The sequence below is a fragment of the Siphateles boraxobius genome, unplaced genomic scaffold (assembly GCF_051911475.1).
Source record: "Siphateles boraxobius isolate OS27281-9 unplaced genomic scaffold, OSU_SipBor_1 9, whole genome shotgun sequence".
Taxonomy (NCBI): domain Eukaryota; kingdom Metazoa; phylum Chordata; class Actinopteri; order Cypriniformes; family Leuciscidae; genus Siphateles; species Siphateles boraxobius.
The window spans coordinates 2,984,100-3,006,169 of NW_027509219.1; the positions used below are offsets into that span (position 1 = coordinate 2,984,100).

Consider the following 22,070-nt stretch of genomic DNA (forward strand, 5'->3'; position numbering starts at 1 on the left):
CTAAAATATGTGTATTTGCACTATTGTAAATTTTTTCTTGAATAAAAAAATAAAAAATAAAATAACCTTAGATGTTTATATCAGTTACGTGTTACTACTTTTGTTAAATAATCACTACGTGTTAAATACTTTATTTGCGTTTGCTGATACCAAGTTAGCATTTTCATTTTAATGGTATTATTATTATTATAAACTGTGGTGACCGCGGTGAGGTTGATGGACGTTCAGATGTAGAGCGCTGTTCGGTGTTCGGCCGCTGGGGGCGCTAATGCTCCAGTGTGGCGCAGACAGGGGGTTTTCTGCCCTCAATCACAATTACTGAATTACTGAAGCGCATTTTGTGTGCAGAGCTTCAGGAGTCAGAACAAGCAGCCAGGATGGGAGTCGAGGTTGAAACCATTACTCCTGGAGACGGTAAAAGGCCTCATATATGGGATCACATCGACCATTCAAAAACCACAATGCTTAAATATATCAAATGAATCAAATTTTAAATCGATTTATTCTGCCTGTTTTGGCATCACGGGCGTTAGCCTGCTAGCTAACCACTAACCTCTTCCCACAGGATTTGACGGGCAATTTTAGGCTAATCGTTTTTACCTTCTTGTTTTGAACTTTTAGGAAGTACTTTCCCTAAAAAAGGACAGACCTGTGTCGTGCACTACGTGGGTAAGTTGACAAGTGATCGTGTTGATGAATCCCTGAAGGGTGTTAGCCAGCATTAGCTTTTAGCTGCATTGACAATAGATACTTTCGCATCCACGATCCGCTCAAGTCTTTATATTTTTAATATTTTTATGGAACCTAATCTTTACCACGTCTTTGATCGTTCCTTTTACTGCAAACTCTTAAATGCGACTTTTTAACAGCAGTGGATTTGGAAGCCGTGGCCTGTTTTTGCGGATATAACGTTACGGTGGCTTTATTGCCGTCATTTATGATGAGATGGGGTGCGTTAAAAATAGCGGGCAATCCAGTCAGGAAAACGTTTTAGGAGATTCGGTCTGAACATTACAGTCGAGCGTTTTTAATTTGTTCCAGTGCTAGAAAAATGCTGCAATTCGAATCGGTTCGATATGCGTTTCAAAATGCTTCGAGTTGAACGCTCCCGTAACTGTCAAACATATTTAGATTCGAACGACCTGTGGGCGCTCATTGGGTTGTTTTGTTGAATGCGAATATATTACAGCCACAAAAAGCTTTTAATTTTAGACGTTTACGTTCCAAATGAATCATGATTTCAGGTGTTGAACGTATGTTTTCTTTGCATGATTCATACGTTTTAAATATTCCCTTTTATTCTCTCAGGCTCCCTGACAGATGGACGCAAGTTCGACTCATCCCGTGACCGGGGAAAGCCTTTCAAATTCAAAATTGGCAAACAGGAAGTGATCCGTGGTTGGGATGAGGGAGTAGCCCAGGTAAATGCTCATTTTTCATGAAATCAAAATGGATTTGATTTGCTATATAAATCTGCTTGAGTCCTATATTAAGCTTTTTGTAACTGTCTTTTTATTAAGTAAGTCTCTTTACCTTTTTTCTTCAGACAAATACATACAAGCTGTCTAGTAGGGTTTTGATAACAAATCCGTGTCATTTATTTAGCCTCCAGTCATCGTTTCATACTGGACCTAATTTGGCCAAATGACCTTTTCCCCCTCGTAACAGATGAGTGTCGGGCAGCGTGCCAAGCTGACTTGCACTCCAGACTTTGCTTATGGGAGCAAGGGGCACCCGGGCATCATTCCTCCCAACGCCACCCTCGTATTCGATGTGGAGCTGATGGGCTTGGAATAAAGTCCCCACAATTGGACTCAGGTTATTCCCTATTCATTCTTTCAGGGTATGTGTAAAGTTTTCCACATTTTTCTTTTGACTTAATTTGTTATTGTTGCTCAGTTTCTAGGACACTTAATGAATGCCCAATAAATGAAAAACATCTTGTAGTCAGTTCATCCAGTTGCATCATGCATGGATGACTTTAATAACTAACAGATAATCTTTAAAGGAGATTATCCTAGTCTTGTTCTTAACTGTCCTGTAGAGTTTATTTAACCGGCTCTTCGATTAAACCCTTGTAATCGTATTTATGGCCTTTGAGGAACACGGTTCAGTTGTTTAATAAACCTCTCTCTTTGTTTTCTTCCAGGTCAACCTTTTTAAGGAACATTGCTCCATGCATGTGATCCTCAAAAGGGGTAGTGTTAATAGCGATACCACTTAGCTTAGCTCTGTTTTGCATTTGTATATTTTGTTGCCTTTTTATTTCTTTTCTGCTTGACATAATCACTTGTATTCTCTCAATCATTGGAAGTTCACTAAGACACAAGTTTCTTTTTTTTTTCTTTTTTTCCCTTTTCTCTTTTTATAATTGATTTCTGTGTTGTAAACGCGATCACAGCAACAGGGTTTTGGCTGAGCTGGTAATAAGTACTCTGGTGGGGAAATCTGGTTAAGTATAAAACAAACTACTTGAAAATAAATTGTTTATAAAACATTAAGCTGGTCTCTGATGTGTTGATTGGGAAACTGGAATGGTGTGTTTGCGGGTGCATCAAAATCATGCCACATAAGACGATAACATTTTGTAAGTCATTTGGTGCCCATCTCTAATATTGGGTATTTTGTGCTGGGTAGCCCCGACCACAGTAAAATCTCATTGACTAAATCCCACTCCACATAACTTAAACTTGAATTGTTGTCACAGCATTCTGCTTTATATGAGGAAAGACACTGCAAATAAAACATAAAGTAATTAGCACAACAGAAGCCATGTAATTTTAATGAAACACTTTTATTGTCAAGGTGCAATTGAACCAAACAATCCAAATTTACAATTAGGATCGAGTGTTGATGGGCTCTGTCTAAATACACAATCATACGTTGCAATGTTGCTGTTCAAATCAGCACGAGTTGTTTATTCAAATGTCTACTTGAAATATAATCTATAAGTTTATTGATAGTTAACTATGAGGAATTCTTGTGCTAACATGCGTTCTAAGCCCTTACAATAATCTACTGGAATGCCATGATTACTCGGTTTTGTTCTTTTGTTTGACTTCAAATAAACCTTAGACTTTGTTTTACAAATGCATGAATTATTAGATACATAATTGCATTACTGAAATCTGGATGCATGCAATAGTTAGACTCCTTGGTTTTGAAGCAATGCGTTGATCAAAAATTCAAAAAACAAGACATTTATGACAGTAAATGTACATGTTCACCACAATTGTTCTTTATAAACCTTTGTGTTTCTAATGAATGAATGTTTTGGCAGGGGTTTTGACTAATTTTGCATCCTCTCTAGTACTATTCACCTGAGTTCCACCTGAGACTGAGTTTAAAATAACTGAAATCTATCACCCAACAACAGATTAAGTCATTTTAGGTCATCACCTTCCATTGCTTTATCAATAAAATTTGGCATATTTAGCAGATAAGCTATGATACAATTCAAATAATTCCATAAATATTATGCAAATGAACCGTCAAGCAGTTTCAAAATTTCCTTTTGCTAATATATGAAGAAGCAAATGATAAAACATAACTTCAGTAGAAAAGTCAAGAATGACATCAGAGTAGTGATCCACAAAACACCACGTTAGTTTAGGCATTTTAATGTGAATGAGTGAAGGATGTTTTTTAGAGATCCAAACAGTTTCTGGATGCCTATTGCTTTATGTGTTCATATTTTATGAAATAAGATGGATTGGCACAATGGTTGCTTAGCAACAGGTATGTAAAGGTTTAAAATTTGAAAGCCTAGCCCTGCTAATTTGTTTGAGCTATAGGCTTGAAATTTTCTCTTCATGAAGAACAAATTGTACCCATGTCTATATAACCTACCTAAAGTTACAAGTTTTCCTGTAAATGGGCCTCACTCATGAAACATAAGCAGAATGAGTTCAGTTCGATAGAACAGTTTACATAAGAATATTTCAAATTATTTACACTAATGTCAGTGAGTTAATATATCACTAAAATCCTATAGGGGGATGTTGCAAATTTTCTGAAACTGACAGTGATGATGGACCAAGGTCACTATTTCAGTAGTACAATTTTCATTGGATGAACAGAATAAAAATAACTATTAAGGCATTTAATTATTATTATTTTTTAAATATGTGCTTAAAGGCCTAAACTTCTGTACATTGTGTAGCTTGGACTCTGGTCATTGCTGTTTGCAGATACTTTTGACTGTGTACTGCCTGTTGAGTTTCAGCCAGGAAAGGGAGGAAATAAAGCAGATAAGAGAACCAGAAGGAAAAGGAAAACAAATGGTGGAAATGAGCCTTGAAACTTCTGAGTGTCCGTACAAATTAGGGCCACATTCCCTCAATCTTTGTCTCAAAAACACATTTGAACCAAGAACAGATTTACGCCTTCTTGGTTCAAAGATATTACCAACTGAGAGATCAAGGACAAAGAGTTCACACAAGGTCCAGTTAAAGTTTTTGACGGTACTGTAATGTTAAAGTTATCAGATAGGTGTTGCGTTTCCTGTTCCCGAGGGGCTGCGACCACAGCCACTGCCAACCCGTCTGAGAGAGTGTAGTGCGACGGCACAGCATCCGCGCAACAGGGAGCTCATGTTGTACATCGGCATGCCTTCATTCCGTGGCCCTCGGCAAAGCCACGCCAATGTCGGAACTACGGGAACGGCCACCGCTAGGAGGTCGATCAGGAAATAGCGGCTCCAGTGGCTCCTCTGAGGGGGACTTGATTCTTCGTCCTCCCCCACTCCATCTTCATCATTGACTTTTACTACCGTTGTTTCCAGTGGCGGCAGCGCGAGAGGTGGTGACGCTCTGGGACACGGTTGCTGAACCTGTGGGTTGATCAGCACTGTTGGTGTCGCTGTTGATGATGTAAATTCAACTGTGCTGTCTAGCGGTAAAGTTTCTGTGATGTAAGACATCTGAGCAGGTGAAGTAGTGGCCGAGGATGGCGAAAACACCAGAGGCTCAGCTAAAGTGACATCTGGTGCGCACGTTGCTGAAGTGATGACGCTCAATTCCTCTCCTCCACCCTCTTCAGAGATCCAGGTTATGGTGGGGCTACAGGCCTGCGACCGGTACCCTGGCCTGTCACTCACTTCGGATGCACTAGGTGGTGCTGTTGGAGGAGGAGGAGGTGGTGCTTCCTCCTGTGGGAGGTGCAGAAACAGATGGTGGTGTGGGAGGTAGGCATGAGGACCACAGTTACAGTTGTTATTAACAGCATGACAGGACCGGCTAACTGGCAACACCGTCTCTCCGCTACACAATCTCTCGCAGGTTGATGATCGCGACAAAGTGGAGCATAGCGTTGCGTGAGGGACTTGTTCAGACAGTAAAGCTGCTTCCAGAAGTAGATGAGTACGCCCGTCACCTCTCGGTAACGTCATTGCCCCTCTGTTGGCGGGAATGTAGCGATCAGAACATACATTTCCATTGCGGTCTGTAGCGCCAGGTGACGTATCACTGCTCAGCCTGGTGAAGGTGGCGCTGCGACTCATGGTGTGGGCCGGAGAGCAGCCACAAGACCTTGATGCCCCAAATCGTTGGCCTATCCTACCGACACCTAGACCTTCCGACTTGCAGTCCTGTTGATCTGCCTCTGTTCCCAGGTTGGACCTAACTGTGTCAACAGCCTCCTGAAGCTGCCGGATCTCCTTCCGGGCCTTTTTTAGGGCCAGCTGAGCCTCTACGCGATGACATTCCTCCTCTATCCAGTCCTCCTGCATCCTAGTCAGCTGAATCCGTAACTCCTCGACCTCAGAGTCTCTGCCGTGGTACAAAAAAATAAGGGCATAGTAATAAATCTAATGCTGCATTCGAAGTTGCAGATTAGTAGTAGGTACTACATTTGGTTTGAAAATTACTTCGTGTCCATTAAAAAAGTATGTTCTATATTGTATGAGTTTGGGTAGTATGAATACAATCAGGATGTACTACAGCTGTCATGTGACCACTGTCATGTGGCGTCAGTTGCGGTGCTTCACTGTCATTCACAACTTCTCTCCTGTGGCCTTGTGGGATAATAAAGTGTTCATCAGATTTAAACCTCGCCAGAAGTAGTTGGTTATTCAGGTACTTTTCGCCAACTGTTTTCTAAATATATATATGGCTCAGTGGTTCATGTAGGTTGTCTACAAACCGAAAGGTTGGTGGTTCTATCCCCGGTTCCACCTGACCAAGTGTCGAGCTGGCCATGAGCAAGACACCTAACCCTGGCAGCTCCCAAACAGCTGGAAGCGCTATATAAATGCAGTCCATATATAGATGTATATATGTGTTTGTGTGTACTTGTTTAACCTGCATTATGAGGTCCAAATTTCCCCACAAGGGAAATGGATTAGTAAATATACTAAATGAAGGTTATTTGAAAATGTAAAAATGAAGAAAGTATGCTGTAATGGGTAGGTTTATGGGGATAGAATATACGGATTGTACAGTATAAAAAAAAACATTATTCCTATGGAGAGTCCCCACAAAGATAGCGAAACTGTGTGTGTGTGTGTGTGTGTGTGTGTGTGTTTGTGTGTGCGCATGAATGATTCACAGGACATGATCTTGTACTGCTAGAAGCTGTAAAACTCCACTGACACGTCGACAGATAGAAGCCCTACTCACCGGTCCTGAAGCCTCTCAACATTTTCCTTCAGCCGAGCTCGTAAGTGACGAATACACACTTCCTTCTGCTGCAGTGGGGTGAGATACTGCTCAGGAGCTGGTGGACGGATCCCGTGATTCTCACTACAGGTCGCATACTTTGCCTGCCGTCTGGTTTAGAAAGCAAGGAATAAATAATATTTAATTGTGATTAATCTCATAATTTTTAAATATTTAACATGTTAACGGTGCAAATAAAACTAAATAACAGGTCCAAGTGTAATTATTAGGCTCTGTAAATGGTGTGACAGTGTACATTTAGGCAACAATGATTTTTTTACATGTCTCACTTTCACAAAAAGCAACAGAATCGTCTACGGTTACGTATGTAACCCTCGTTCCCTGAGTAGGGAACGGAGACGTTACGTCGGATGACGACGAATGGGGTTTCGCTTAGAAAGCCTATCAACTTCGAGTATTACAAAACGAGCCAATGGCAAAGAAATGCCATGGGTCTGCGGAATTTGCATGGCGTAACTCCGCCCCACCTCGTGGGTATAAAAGGAGGAAGCCGGCAGCAAGCAGATATGTTTCTTCGCTGAGGAGCCAAGACTGAGCTCAGGCGATCCCCGCGGTACAGCGGAAAGTGGCAGGCAGACGTAACGTCTCCGTTCCCTACTCAGGGAACGAGGGTTACATACGTAACCGTAGACGTTCCCTTTCGTTGTCACTCCGAGTTACGTCGGATGACGACGAATGGGGTTACCAGTCTAATCACGCCACCTTCTCAGCTGTCTTCCAGTGCCCTGCGTAAATCGAGATCCCTGTCAGCCTGGACAAAGGACTCCATATAACACAGGAATACCAAGGTACACTGGGAAGCATATCCCAAGCTAGGGGAAGTATGCAATTAATGCCAGCCCGGAGGGGGGGGACTTAGAGAATACACATATGACCCGAAGGAAGCATATGGGAAACACTGGGGTGTCCAGCCGCAGGTGGAATATTTCAACCCCAGGGGTGGCAAGGTGGCTTGCCAAGGGAAAGACACACGCTCAGAGAGGCTTACAGTGGAAATACACATGTGGGGGTCGCTCAGAGGAGGGACCATGCACACGGGAGGCACCTAGCCGACGCACAGGCAATAGACACTGGCGCCGACGTCAGGAGTGCTGGAGGAGCTCAGGGCTTTCGGAGAAGCTCACCTGAGAAAAATATCGCACGTATCCAGTCCGTGGAGTGGAATGGCGAGCAAGCGAAGACACCTGAGCGGGTCCGGTACTAGCTGGTTGAAGCGAGTACACGAGAGGACACAGGCTCCACTCGGAGATTATAGAATCTGGCGAATGTGTTAGGTGTCGCCCAGCCTGCAGCTCTGCAGATGTCTGTTAGCGAGGCGCCATGCGCTAGAGCCCAAGAGGACGCCACACTCCGGGTGGAGTGGGCAGTCACACCAAGGGGGCACGGTCGACCTTGCTGCTGGTAAGCCAAAGCAATGGTGTCCACTATCCAGTGAGACAACCTTTGCTTGGAGAGAGCCTTTCCCTTCAGCTTCCCACCATAACAGACAAAGAGCTGGTCTGAGGTCCTGAAACACTGCGTTCTGTCTACATAGGCGCGGAGAGCGCGTACTGGACAGAGCAGTGCCAAGGCTGGGTCTGCCTCCTCCGAGGGCAGCGCTTGCAGGTTCACCACCTGGTCCCGAAAGGGAGTGGTAGGAACCTTGGGCACATATCCAGGCCGGGGTCTCAGGATCACGTGAGAGGAAGCCGGCCCAAATTCCAGGCACGCTTCGTCAACGGAGAATGCGTGCAGGTCCCCAACCCTCTTGATGGAGGCCAGTGCAACCAGGAGCGCTGTCTTCATAGACAGGAACTTAAGCTCGACTGATTGCAGGGGCTCAAAGGGAGCACTCTTCAGGGCAGTTAGAACCACTGAGAGGTCCCAAGAGGGAACGAGAGGAGGACGAGGAGGATTTAGTCTCCTCGCTCCTCTCAGGAACCTGATGATCAGGTCGTGCTTCCCTACCGACTTACCTTCGATGAGGTCATGATGTGCGGCAATGGCGGCAACATAGACCTTCAGGGTGGAGGGAGACAGCCTTCGCTCCAGCCCCTGTTGAAGGAAGGAAAGCAAAACACTGATCGAGCATCTCCGGGGGTCTTCTCGGTGAGAAGAGCACCAGTTGACGAAGAGGTTCCACTTCAACGCATAGACGTGTCTCGTGGACGACGCTCTAGCGGAAGTGATGGTAGCCACCACCGCTGGTGGTAGGGTACTCAAACCTGCCTCGTCCCATCCAGGAGCCACACGTGGAGGTTCCAAAGATCGGGACGAGGGTGCCATAGGGTGCCCCGTCCCTGAGAAAGAAGGTTCTTCCTCAGAGGGATCGGCCAGGGAGGTGCTGTCGCGAGGAGTACTAGTTCGGGGAACCAGGTCCGGTTGGGCCAGTAAGGGGCAACCAGAATGACCTGCTCCTCGTCCTCCCTGACCTTGCGCAAAGTGTGCGCAAGAAGGCTCACTGGGGGAAACGCATACTTGCGGCCCTGCGGCCAGCTGTGCGCCAGAGCATCCGTGCCGAGCGTGCCCTCGGTCAGGGAATAGAACTGGGCGCAATGGGTCGAGTCGTGAGAGGCAAACAGATCTATCTGCGCCTCCCCGAACTGGTCCCAAATCAGCTGAACCGACTGGGGATGGAGTCGCCATTCTCCAGGGAGGGGCTGAAGCCGTGAGAGCTCGTCGGCTGCACAGTTCAGCGCTCCGGGAATGAAGATGGCTCGAAGCGACCTCAGATGCTTCTGACTCCATAGGAGGAGGTGGCGAGCGAGTTGTGACATACGGCGGGAGCGTAGACCACCTTGATGGTTGATGTGCGCTACAGTGGCGGTATTGTCTGAGCGGACTAGTACGTGTTGACCCCTGAGCAACGCCCGGAAGCGGTGCAGGGCAAGGCGTACTGCCAACAACTCGAGGCAATTGACATGCCACAGCCGCTGGGGTCCTGTCCAGGAGCCCGCAGCAGCATGTCCATTGCACATGGCGCCCCAGCCCGTGGTGGAGGCATCTGTTGAGACAACAACATGCCGGGAAGCTCGTGCCAGGGGGACACCGGCCCTGAGAAAATCGAGGTTCGACCACGGGGTGAAGAACTGACGGCAGGTCGGAGTAACTGGTACTCGGAACGTGCCGTGTTGCCATGCCCACCTCGGGACTCGGTCGCGAAGCCAAAGCTGAAGCGGTCTCATATGAAGCAATCCGAGCGGCGTGACCGCGGCTGCAGATGCCATATGCCCCAGGAGCCTCTGAAAAAGTTTCAGTGGAACCGCACTCTTGCCCTCGAATTGTCTTAGGCAAGTCAGCAGTGACTGCGCGCGCTCGCTCGTAAGCTGCGCGGACATGGCGACCGAGTCGATGTCCATACCGAGAAAAGAGATCCTCTGCACGGGGCAAAGTTTGCTCTTCTCCCAGTTGACCCGAAGGCCCAGACGGGCTAGGTGCCGGAGCACTAGGTCCCTGTGTTCGCAAACCTGATCTCGAGAGTGAGCTAGGATCAGCCAGTCGTCGATATAACTCAGGATGCGAACCCCTTGCTCTCGAAGGGGAACAAGGGCCGCCTCGACGACCTTCGTGAAGATGCGAGGAGACAGGGCTAGCCCGAAAGGGAGAACCGCGTACTGGTATGCCTGCCCCTCGAAAGCAAACCGGAGGAACGGTCTGTGTCGAGGAAGAATGGAGACATGAAAGTAGGCGTCCTTCAGGTCGATCGCTGCAAACCAATCCTGGGGCCGTATGCATTCGAAAACGCGTTTGGCGGTGAGCATCTTGAACGGCATCCGGTGAAGGGAGCGGTTCAGCACGCGCAAGTCCAGGATTGGCCGTAACCCACCGGTTTTCTTGGGGACAATGAAGTAGGGGCTGTAGAAGCCGGACCTCATCTCGGCTGGAGGGACAGTCTCGATTGCACCCTTCGCCAGCAGGGTGGCAATCTCTGCTCTCATGATAGGGGCATTGCCACCGACCAAAGTGGAGCGGACTCCCCTGCAGCGGGGAGGAGACCGTGCGAACTGAATCGCATAGCCGAGCCTGACGGTACGCGCGATCCAGTGGGACAGACGGGGAAGCTCTAGCCAGGCTCCCAGGAACTGAACCAACGGGATCATGCGAGCCACAGGCGTCCCCCCGGAGGGGCAGCGAGGCGGAGTAACTGGCCCAGATGTGGACGGCATAGCGTCCCGGAGAGGGGGCACAGTTAGCAACCTTACCCTGGCAGAGGGGGCCAGGGGAGGACCAGGCTGGTCGTCCCGCGGGGGCCTGCTCTGCCAGGGGTCTGGCGACAGAGGGGGACAGGGGCGAAGCGGTCCGTGGACGGCACGCCGTGTCAACCGCCTCTGGGACAGAGGGGGGCGAGGAGAGCACGGCTTGTGGGCGGCGCTCTGTGTCGCCCGAGAACTCTGTGAGCTCAGGGAAGAGGGGATTGTTTCTGTCTTTAACCACATTAGGGTGCTGCCCACCCGTGGGTGAGCAGCGGGGAGTGGAGAACAAAAGATTCTCCCCCGGCCCTCCACCGGGGGAAGGAGTGGTCCTGCTACCACCTCCTGAGAAACAATCATCATCCCTGAGCAGCCCGTCTCAGGAGCGCCGCTTGGCCCGGCATTTAGCGGGGGGCGGGGCAGGAGAGGGCTGTGGCGCCTTCTTACGGCTTCCTCCGCGACCGGCCCTGGGTGGAGACTGCTGCGTGGTCCGGGCGGGAGGGGCGGGAGCCGCAGGAGGGCGCCCTCGGCGGGAAACAGGTCGAGGCGTCTGCCCGGCCGGCAAGGTGGAGGCAGCAGCGGGCCGGCGGGGCAGAATGTGTTTGATGGCCTCGGTCTGTTTCTGGGCAGTTGAAAACTGTTGGGCAAAGTCTTCAACTGCACCGCCGAAGAGGCCGGCCTGGGACAAGGGGGCGTTAAGCAGACGGGTCCGCTCAGCGTCCCGCATGTCAGCCAGGTTCAGTCACAGATGTCGCTCCTGGACCACAGCTGTGGACATCACCAAACCCAGGGAGCGCGCGGTAACCTTCGTCGCCCGGAGAGCAAGGTCGGTCGCGGCGCGCAGCTCATCAAAGAGCCCTGGGTTTGTCCTACCCTCGTGCATGTCTCTGAGCATCTGGGCCTGGTAGACCTGCAGAGTGGCCATAGCATGCAGTGAAGCAGCCGCCTGTCCCGCCGCTCTGTAAGATTTCGCCACCAGGGTCGACGAAAATCTACAGGCTTTGGATGGGTGCTTAGGCTCGCCCCGAGAAGAAGCACTCTGAGGACATAGTTGCATGGCAACAGAGCGTTCAACCGGGGGAAGCCCAGTGTACCCACGGGCAGCTGCCTCATCGAGGGGAGGAAAGGCGGATGAGACCAGCGAGCGGTCCCGAGAAGACAGGGGGGTCTTCCAGGACTTCGAGATCTCATCATGCACATCCGGGAAGAAAGGTATTGGGGTTTGCCGAGGACGAGGGTCGGCGGCCTTACCCAAAAACCAATCGTCCAGCCGCGAGCGCTCAGGACAGGGTGGAGGCCTCCACTCAAGTCCGATGCTCGCGGCTGCCCGGGAAAGCATGGCCGTCATCTCCGGATCAGACTCGAGCACAGCCGTATGCACACCGGAAGGTGGCAGCTGTGACGAGCCCTCACTTCCAGAAGAGTCAAACCCGCCTAGTGATGCTGCAACAGACATGGCATCTTCCTCTGTAGCTTCAACTGAAGCCCGCGGGCCACCAGAGGGTAGACCCGCGGGAATCAGCAGTTCACTAGCGGGCACCGTCATTGAAGAGGGGGGCTGGGGTCGCGGACACATAGTCGGCGCCTTGTTCCAGACCGTAACCCTCAGATCACCCTGGCCACCAGCCGCAGGACGGGGGGTGGATGAGGGGACTCTCACTCTTGCGAGTTCACGGAGTCTCGACCGTAATGACGCGATGGTCATGTTCCCACAGAGAGAACATGAGTCATCCACGAGCGCTGCTCTAGCATGATCAATGCCCAAACATACTATGCAACGCTCGTGCCCATCAGAGTCCGATACCAATCTGCCGCAACCAGAAGTACACGGGCGAGACATCTTTAAAAAGACGTGCCACGTGTAAGCTCTTTTAGTGAGAGAAAACTCAAGTGTTGAAGCACCCGGGGAGAAACGCACCGACTGGCAGACCACTGCAACAGATCAGCAGGAAGCACGCTCTCGCCGTAGATCGCCGTCACACCAACACTCGAGGTACTCGTTTGTAAAGCTGACAATTCAGAGATGGCTTGTGGAGAGAAGAATACACTTGGCTCCGAAGCGAAAACACATCTGCTTGCTGCCGGCTTCCTCCTTTTATACCCACGAGGTGGGGCGGAGTTACGCCATGCAAATTCCGCAGACCCATGGCATTTCTTTGCCATTGGCTCGTTTTGTAATACTCGAAGTTGATAGGCTTTCTAAGCGAAACCCCATTCGTCGTCATCCGACGTAACTCGGAGTGACAACGAAAGGGAACTATATTTCTCTATTTCTGCTGAAGAGAAAATTAAGGAAACTCTAAGAAGTAATGCATTTTACTTTTTACTTTCTTGTTTTCTTGTGATCTCGAAATAAAATAGCTATTTTCTCAAAGTATCGACATAACAAAAGTTGTTTTCTTTTGATCACACCTTTTTACCATGTACTCAACATAATAGCATGTTGGTTTTTATTGTACTAGGGGCAGCAAAAGCTTGGCGCAATCCTTAAGCATCATCAGTAAACAAATTGTTTTTACTTTGATCAGGGATTCACTCAAGCTGAAATAGCTTTACATCTGTGGGTGACTGCCAACTCCCACATTTATGTTGTAAATTTTAGAAGATGTCCGGTCTACAGTTTTATTGTCGAAGACAATATAGTGACCCTAAATATGTGGTCAGTTTTATTGCTAGCCAGTCCAACTGTACAATGTGCAATTTATAATGGTAATGGGGGAAGACATAACGTGCATGCAAAACCAGTCCCACTCACAAGGAAATTTGATTAAAGATAAAATTGCGAGTCATTTGTAAATGAGACCTACAGAGGAAGAGATTTTCAGAGAATAACAGCTATGTCTTGACTTCAGGAGTCTTGGAATATTCACTGTCTGGCAAAAAAAAAAAGTTGCTGTTTGGATTTCAATAGGCAAATGCTTACGTGTACATGATTGGATCATTAATGCTCGACAAAAAAATTATGCACCTCTTTTTTGTCCTTTTTGTAGCATAAATGCCCCAGTCCCCATTCACTTTCACATAGAAAAGAGCAGCTTGTACATTCTACAAAGTATAATCTCCTTTTGTGTTCTACAGAGGTCCGAATGACATGAGGGAAAGTAAATTAGGAATTTCAATTTTTGTGTGGACTATTCCAACATGCACAATGACATCAGTATTTCTGTATTTCAGAACTTCTGAATTTCTGATTTAGACACAAGTAACCAGACTTATAAATGGATATAGAGTCATGACTGTTTCATTAATTCTATTTTTGTACTGTACTTTTTGCCACCATACAAAATCTGGAACACGACCCTAATGGAAGACAAATCTAATCTGCCTTTGAGTGTGTGTGCCGCTCACCGTGGTGTGGCTGGGTTGGAGCGTGGTACAGTGTTGCTCTCTGTGCACTTGCAGGATGCTGTTGAGTAACTGCTACGGACAGTCGAGTCCCCAGGCGAGTGTCGAGTGCTGCTTGGGGCAGCAGACCTTCTATGACACACACACACATGCACACACACACACACACACACACACACACACACACACACACACACACACACACACACACACACACACACACACACGCACACACACACACGCACACACGCACACAGAGACAGTGACAGCTGAGCTCTGACATCCATTTCAAACATGCTGTCACAGTGAAACTGGATGTGTTTTTGAAGGAATTCACACTATTGGTGGTTATTGAATATAACACATCATAATAATCAGAAAACTACCGACATGTTTGATTGTGCAAAAGAAGGCGGATAGCATTACCTGCGGGAACCAGCAGATGGTCTTCGGTTCACGGGGAGGGACATGGGTAAGGACTGGCACCTTGTAACGGCACAACTACAAGGATTCTTCAGGACAGATCTCTCTAAATCACACATACACCACAGAATATGAAATAGTCAGTACCAAACAGATGAGACAAGATATTGGTCTCTTGAACAGGGATCTTTTTAATGGAATACAAAATGTTCGGATTATATTTTTAAAAGAGTTACTGACCTTGACATACACGAGGGGCTCCTCTCTATGGTATCATTTCCTGAATTATATATATTTCTTAATGTGTTCTTCTGCATGCGGGCTGCACCACATGATTCTGATTAACGGAAAACAGTTTTTCAATTCTGAATAAGCAGTGAATGAGATTTCTTTTTTAAGTCACCATGAAATCATAACTGGCAATTCTTTTTTAAAAACATTTCACATGTAAGTTTAAAATATTCTAGATGAGCCCCAGCGTGAGCTTTTTAAGGCAACCATTATTTTAGAAGGTATCACCTTATTATTTCCATGGGGATCTTATATCTACTATCTTATAACTATCTTATATTCTGGTTTTAAAATATGTGAAAGAGTTCTGTCATTTAAGTACCTTTATAATGATAATGTCAGTTGATCTATAACGCGTGATGGGCGCCACCAATGTTAGTTTGTGCCGCAATTCAGAGAATCGCATCTGTCGGATTTACATCGCGTAAATTCATCCACTTCTCCTGAAATACATTAAAGTGGCTGATGAACTGGGAGAAGAATAGAGTAAACTTTATAGTTAGCTATATGTGTATCTGATATGTATAAAACGCGTTGTCAAATTATAGTTGAAAGGATTATAATTGCTGCTTCCATAGACATAAGTGTGTATTTAACAGGCTATAAGTGTTGTTGTTTTTTTGCTAGTACTTTTGTGTATTTAAATGTTTGAAACCTATAATAAACATTATGCGGTTGAAATCACTGAATAGTTGTGATATATGACAGGCGTTGAGCAGACTCAGTGCCAGTCAAAGCGGGAAACCACATTTGAATTTAGTAGTTGAACATGTGACGCACTGAATGTTCTCATCACCAAAGACAGTAAAAGAAATGGACACACTTGATTTCAACGGAGAAAACTGAAGCCAGATTAGTACACTCACTTCCTGATGGCTGAGCGACTGCGCAGGCTCAACTGACCTTGACGACAGTCTGACAGTTGTAAATGTGCCGCCCAACATTTGTTCTTGTTCGAGGCCGTTTCACTCCGATAAACATCACAATAGGGAAGAATAAACTATCACAACTTCGTCTTCATGCTGTGTTTAAATGTATACACTATCGTTCAAAAGTTTGGGGTTAGAAAGATCTCTTTATAATCACCATGGCTGATTTATTTGACCAAAAATACAGTCCAAAAAAAATATTTTGAAATTTTAATACAATTTAAAATTTCTATTTGAATACATTTGAAATGTAATTTATTACTGTGTTGGCAAAGCTGAATTTTCAGTATCATTATTCCAGTCTTCAGTGTCACATGATCCTTCAGAAATCATTCTAATATTCTGATCTGCTGCTGAAGAAACATTTCTTATTATTATGTTGGAAACAGTTGTGCGGTTTCATATTTTTGTGGAAATGGTCATACTTTTTTCAGGAATCTTTGATGAATAGAAAGTTCAATAAACAGCATATATTAAATGTATTAAAGCATTTAATAAATAGAACTCTTTTGTAAAAATATAAATGTCCTTACTGTCACTTTTGAACAAAAATAGCGTATGTATATTTTTCTTCAAAACGATTAAAGATTACGCTAAACTATATGAGTAAAGTTTTCGTATCAAGAATTTTGTTGTTTTAATTAGGCTTTTTACTTCATTATGATATTAGGACAGTTGTATCACCCCGACAATTTTGACTTTATTCCCCCATAACAATACTATAATGAATTTTAATTCATAGATACATATTCATTAATAAAAATATGTACATCATAGAATAGCCGTATTTAGGTCGCTGTATGTATGAATTACATTATGTATTTTTCATTGACCCAAAAGCAAAATGTTCATGCTGTTATTTTCCAAACACAAACAACAAAAAACACGTCATGTGACATTCTGGAGCAACACCCTTTTTGTGTTCCATGGTAGAAAGCTAGTCATGAGTGTTTAGAATAACACAAAAGGTGAGTAAATGATGACATCATTTTGACATGTTTGGCTGAACTATAAGTTGCTGTGGCAATTTGATAACCACAAACACAAGTGTTTATTAGGAGACTCTGTAACCTTGCATCGCACTTCAATACAAAATCCACGAAGACACATGCCAGACAATATTAGAGTCTCAAGATGCTGAACACGATCCAACAGAGAGCATTTCATTCTGGATGCCACATGACAAGACAATAAATGCTTATGTAAACCAAACATTCAGAACAATACACAAAATGAACTAGACAACGGCACTCACTCATACTGTATATACAGCGCAAAGATTCTTCCACACTTTGCACTGAGCTATTCACACACTGACAGAAACATTGATTGTTCATCCGGTGCATGATATGGTGACATGAGTGACAAGTGTGTGTGGGTGCGACTGGCATTACACTGGATGTCATAATGACAAAGCTAGAGTGTGAACTATGAGATTCATGTGCTTCTAGATTATTTTTATGCATATTTGATGAATGTTCTCAGAATACTCAACTGTCCAAGAATCTCCTCAATCATCCATAAATTTGATAATAGTAGCGGAGCCTTTATAAGCAGTTTTGCACTATGTTTGGATTGAACTGATTCTGCATCTCTGAATTTTTATTTATTTCAGTCCACAATGTGCAATGATAACATTTCCTGACACTGTTTTGAAAAATAAAACCCTCCTCAATAAATAAGCAGAATGTGTATGATATGGCAGAATATTTAGCCTCTGAGCATCTGTCAGACCACAGAGTTCAGTTCAGGACAGTGTACAACATACGGTCTGCACTATGATTAACATTGACACAGACACATACACAATATCTGGAGACTATGAATCCATATGTTCCAAAACCAGCCTGAACCTGCTCACTTGCTCATTTCTTAGGTTACTATGTTTATGTTGCATTCATCATTCTACATCTAAATATACTGTATATTGGAGTCTGAGACTACACTGTAAATCAGGGACTTGATATAATGATATAATGATGATGATATAATGTAATATTGATATAAAATATTTCTGCACTATTAATAGATGATTAAACCAAGTAAATCTGTGGGTTTATTGAATGGGCCATTATTTGTAACACTTGCTGAGACACAAAACTTGGACGATGCTAAAACCATCAACATCGACACTGTTATTGAACTGAACTGAATCAACTTTGGACTGAACTGAGCTAAATAATGACACTATTGTCTTTGCTAGAGCTGCTTTACACCTAAATTTGAATTCTCTTATATTTGATCGTTTTCCATATTGATTGTTATATTCTTGTTAATACTGTAAAGCTGCTTTGAAACAGTCTATATTGTGTAAAGCCCTATAGAAATAAAAGGGACTTGGCATTGATTTTTACATATAGGCGGATGTTTTTTTGGAACGTCATAAATCTAAATTCATGCCCAAATGTTTTGCTGACAATGTTTATTGGAAATAAACATTAAAAAAATACAAATTAGCATTTTCACTAGTGGTACTATTAGTGTAAGAAATTTACATTTTAATTTTCAGCATTTTATACATATACATATATATACAGTCATGGTCAGAATTAATGGCACCCCTGGTAAATATGATCAAAACTGGCTGTAAAAATAAATCTGCATTGTTTATCCTTTTGATCTTTCATTCAAAAAATTTGCAAAATTCTAACCTTTCATTGAAGTAAAAGAATTGAAAGTGGGTGGAAAGCACATTATTAAATAAATGTTTTTCTCCAAAACACGTTGGCTACAATTATTGGCACCCCTATAATTTTTTTACGAGTAAAATATGTCTGAAGTATATTCCCATTAATATTTACATTTTTTAGCACACCAGTGTGACTAGGAACATGACATTGTCCAGCCATGACTTCTTGTTTCACAGGAGTTTAAATGAGGAAACACAAATGCCAAATCCCCTTAATCATTCATCACAATGTGTAAAACCAAAGAATATAGTTCTGATGTGCATTAAAAGATTGTTGACCATCACAAAATAGAATGTGGCAGTAAGAAAATAGCTAAAATATTGAAAATCCCCATTTTGACCATCAGGGTTAATACTGTAAAGTAAAAGGGGACTGGGGAATTAAGAAGTTCCAATCAAATAAAGAAGTTATGAATCTGCCAGGAAGAGGACGTGTGTCTATATTGGCTTAATGCACAGTGAGGAGGAGAGATTGAGTGGCCTGAGACTATTCAAGGATCACAGATGGAGAATTGCAGTGATTAGTTGAGTCTTGGGGGTAAGAAAGCCAAAAAAAAAACTACAAAAAAACCTACATCACCTCATGTTGTTTGGGAGGGTTTCAATAAAAATCTTCCTCGCTCATCCAAAAAAATAAATAAATAAAAATAAAATTCAGTTGTCAGACACGACTGGAACTTCAAACGGCACAGGGTTCTGTGGTCAGATGAAACTAAAAAAAAAAGCTTTTTGGCAGCGAACACTGGATCTTTAATGTTGTGGGCATATTTTTCTGCTGGAGGTCCTGGACTTCTCATTCAGATATATGGCATCGTGGATTCTATCAAATATCAACAGATAGAAAGTCAAAACCTGACAGCTTCTGCTAGAAATCTTATAATGGGCCGTGGTTGGATCTTCCATCAAGACTACGATCCAAAAACAAACATCAAAATCAACACAAAAATGTGTTACGGAGCACAAAATGAAGCTTCTGCCATGACCGTCCCAGTTCCCTGACCTGATGAGTGGAGTGATCTGAAGAGAAGATGCACCAACATGGATCTGGGAATCTACAGGATCTGGAGAGATTCTGTATGGAGGAATGGTCTCTGATCTCCTGTCAGGCATTATAGGAGAAGACTCAGAGCTGTTATCTTGTCTAAAGGAGATTGCAAAAAGTATTTAATAAAAGGGTGCCAATATTTGTGGCCAACGTGTTTTGGAGAAAAACATTTATTTCATAATGTGATTTCCCCCCACTTCCAATTCATTTACTTCAATGAAAGGTTAGCATTTTGCAAATTTTTTGAATGAAAGATCAAAAGGATAAATGATGCAGATTTATTTTTTACAGCCAGTTTTGATCATATTTACCAGGGGTGCCATTAATTCTGACCATGACTGTATATATATATATATATCTTTCATGTGAAATTAAAAGATCTCCATTATATTGGAGAGCCCAATCTCTAACAATACTCAAAAAATGACTGAAGACTCAAAAAAAATCTTTATTCTTTAATTATTTCTTAATCCCTCCATGTTCTAGCTTGTACTATTCTGAATATCTGAAACTATGTATTGCTAGCACTTCTTGTGTTACTGCCTCCTTAAAGGGATAGTTCACCCAAAAATGAAAATTCTGTCAGTAATTACTCACCCTCATGTTGTTCCAAACCCGTAAGACCTTAATTCATCTTTGGAACACAAATTAAGATATTTTTGATTAAATCTGAGAGCTGGATCACTCCTCCATCGGCTTCTTTAGGGATTGAACTTGCCAGCCCTGAAAAGTTATTTAAGACTTCGTTAAAATAGTTCAAGTGACTACAGTGGCCCAATCTTAAGTTTATCAAACGACGAGAACACTTTTTGTGCGCAAAAAACAAACAAAAATAACAACTTTATTTCAACTATTCATTTCCTTCTCTGTGGGCCTCAAGTCAGGTTACTAGTTTAACAGCGTACGCTTCTGTTGTGGTACGTCACACGCATCACACACATGACCAGCATCGGCCAATAGTGAGCCTACGTGTGACGTAGCTCTACGCTATTACACTGAGTTAACTGACTAGAGGCCTATAGAGAAGGAAATTAAAAGTTGAAATAAAGTCGGCATTTTTTTTTTTTTTTGCGCACAAAAAGTATTCTCGTCGCTTGATAAACTTAAGATTGAGCCACTGTAGTCACTTGGACTACTTCAATGATGTCTTTAATAACTTTTCGAGGCCGGCAAGTTTCAATCCCTGAAGAATGCCTATGGAGCAGTGATCCAGCTCTCAGATTTAATCAAAAATATCTTAATTCGTGTTCCGAAGATGAACGAAGGGTTGGAACAACATTATGGTGAATAAATACTGACAAAATTTTCATTTTTGGGTGAACTATCCCTTTAAGATAAATTTGCAAGTCACTTTGGATAAAAGTGTCTGCTAAATAAATAAATATAAAAGTAAATGTCATAGGCCTACTTCAATTGAATCAATCAATTGAAATACATTTTCAATTCATACAACTATGTATGTTGCCAAATGAACATTAAATACAAAGGTCCCTGTAAATAATGCCTAAGATCTTGACACAGTAAACGCACAGCTAAAATACAGCTTAAACAACGGTCTCGTCTTTCTGTTGATCACAGTAATATTTAATGCTGTGAGTCAAGATTTGGAGCTCCATCCAATGTTTTTAGGGCTGATTTAACTTTCATTTGACATTATTACACATTCAACAATACTTGCCTCTGAACAATATCTGACAGCCACAGGTCACTCTTGTGTCTGCAGAAACTCTAAGCCTATGGCCGAATAGGACTACAATAAAAATAATATTAATATAAATAAAAGTAAAAAAAAAAGGGACTAGTGGCATTTTTTTTCTACCACATTTTAAATATTTGAGACATATCCATGTATTGTACTGCAATATACAGTAACACAAGCCAAGATTTAAACATTTAAAAAAATAAAACATAAAATAGAAATAGAAATGTTCATTGATGCACAACTTCCATGGTTTGGGTTTCAGGACCCGCGTTGGGAGCGGGGCATGATGACGTCACCACCCTCCATATGTTGCAGGTAAATCGTCCCCGAAGTAAAGGGCACAGGCGGTCTTATGTAACAGTGTGAGATATCAGCAGAATACTGTCCGCCTGTCTGAGACTGAAACGCGGCGCTGCAACAGTGCTTCGTTGGTTTTGCAGGGCACAAACTATATTAGGCTGTAGAACAAGCTTAGTCTAAACTGTTTTAAGCTGAGAAACGCACTTACATATGATACACAACTCATTGTGATGATGAACATCATAGCATTGCAGACGAGTTTATGAAAGTCGAGAGAATCAGTGACACAGAAGAGTAAGACCGGTTTGAGCGTGACTTACATCCTCTGCTTTTCCGTCGACGCAGCTTTGCAGTCTCCCATTCCCAGTGAAGTTTGTTCATGGATGTTGTTGGCTGTCATTTCTCCCGGGTCGGTTCGGTTGATGATGGACTGATGGATGGATGCTGCTGATGAGAGCGCGCACACGAGACCTGCGAAAGCAGAAACGACGCATTTGCGT

The 22,070-nt window shown here is 43.9% G+C and overlaps 2 protein-coding genes across 12 annotated transcripts; one reads left to right on the top strand and one right to left on the bottom strand.

The window, feature by feature from the left end:
- The first annotated feature begins 259 nt into the window (after positions 1-259).
- Positions 260-2,501, top strand: fkbp1aa (FKBP prolyl isomerase 1Aa). Of its 2 annotated transcripts, none has more exons than XM_077224194.1 (5): positions 260-414; positions 622-669; positions 1,309-1,421; positions 1,669-1,843; positions 2,150-2,501. In XM_077224194.1, the coding sequence occupies exons 1-4, from the start codon at positions 378-380 to the stop codon at positions 1,795-1,797; spliced, it is 327 nt and encodes a 108-aa protein (XP_077080309.1). In that variant the 5' UTR covers positions 260-377; the 3' UTR covers positions 1,798-1,843; positions 2,150-2,501. The 2 variants fall into 2 exon arrangements, with proteins under 2 accessions (XP_077080309.1, XP_077080310.1); XM_077224195.1 differs by having other exon boundaries at positions 1,669-1,818.
- Positions 2,502-2,775: 274 nt separating this feature from the next.
- snpha (syntaphilin a) lies at positions 2,776-22,070 on the bottom strand. Of its 10 annotated transcripts, none has more exons than XM_077224193.1 (7): positions 21,891-22,043; positions 15,228-15,348; positions 14,855-14,951; positions 14,618-14,720; positions 14,195-14,320; positions 6,618-6,767; positions 2,776-5,768 (listed from the first exon to the last, which is right to left on the bottom strand). In XM_077224193.1, exons 4-7 carry the CDS (start codon positions 14,659-14,661, stop codon positions 4,484-4,486), a joined length of 1,605 nt encoding a protein of 534 aa, XP_077080308.1. In that variant the 5' UTR covers positions 14,662-14,720; positions 14,855-14,951; positions 15,228-15,348; positions 21,891-22,043; the 3' UTR covers positions 2,776-4,483. The 10 variants fall into 10 exon arrangements, with proteins under 10 accessions (XP_077080308.1, XP_077080302.1, XP_077080303.1 ...); XM_077224187.1 differs by having other exon boundaries at positions 14,195-14,323; positions 14,855-14,979; XM_077224188.1 differs by having other exon boundaries at positions 14,195-14,323; positions 21,891-22,030.

Coding starts and splice junctions, on each gene's coding strand:
- fkbp1aa (XM_077224194.1), top strand. CDS start 378: ATGGGAGTCGAGGTTGAAACCATTACTCCTGGAGACG. Junction 415..621: donor AACCATTACTCCTGGAGACG/GTAAAAGGCCTC, acceptor TTGAACTTTTAG/GAAGTACTTTCCCTAAAAAA. Junction 670..1,308: donor CTGTGTCGTGCACTACGTGG/GTAAGTTGACAA, acceptor TTATTCTCTCAG/GCTCCCTGACAGATGGACGC.
- snpha (XM_077224185.1), bottom strand. CDS start 14,661: ATGTCCCTCCCCGTGAACCGAAGACCATCTGCTGGTTCCCGCAG. Junction 6,768..14,194: donor TCCAACCCAGCCACACCACG/GTGAGCGGCACA, acceptor TTTCTAAACCAG/ACGGCAGGCAAAGTATGCGA. Junction 5,769..6,617: donor GTTGAGAGGCTTCAGGACCG/GTGAGTAGGGCT, acceptor GTACCACGGCAG/AGACTCTGAGGTCGAGGAGT.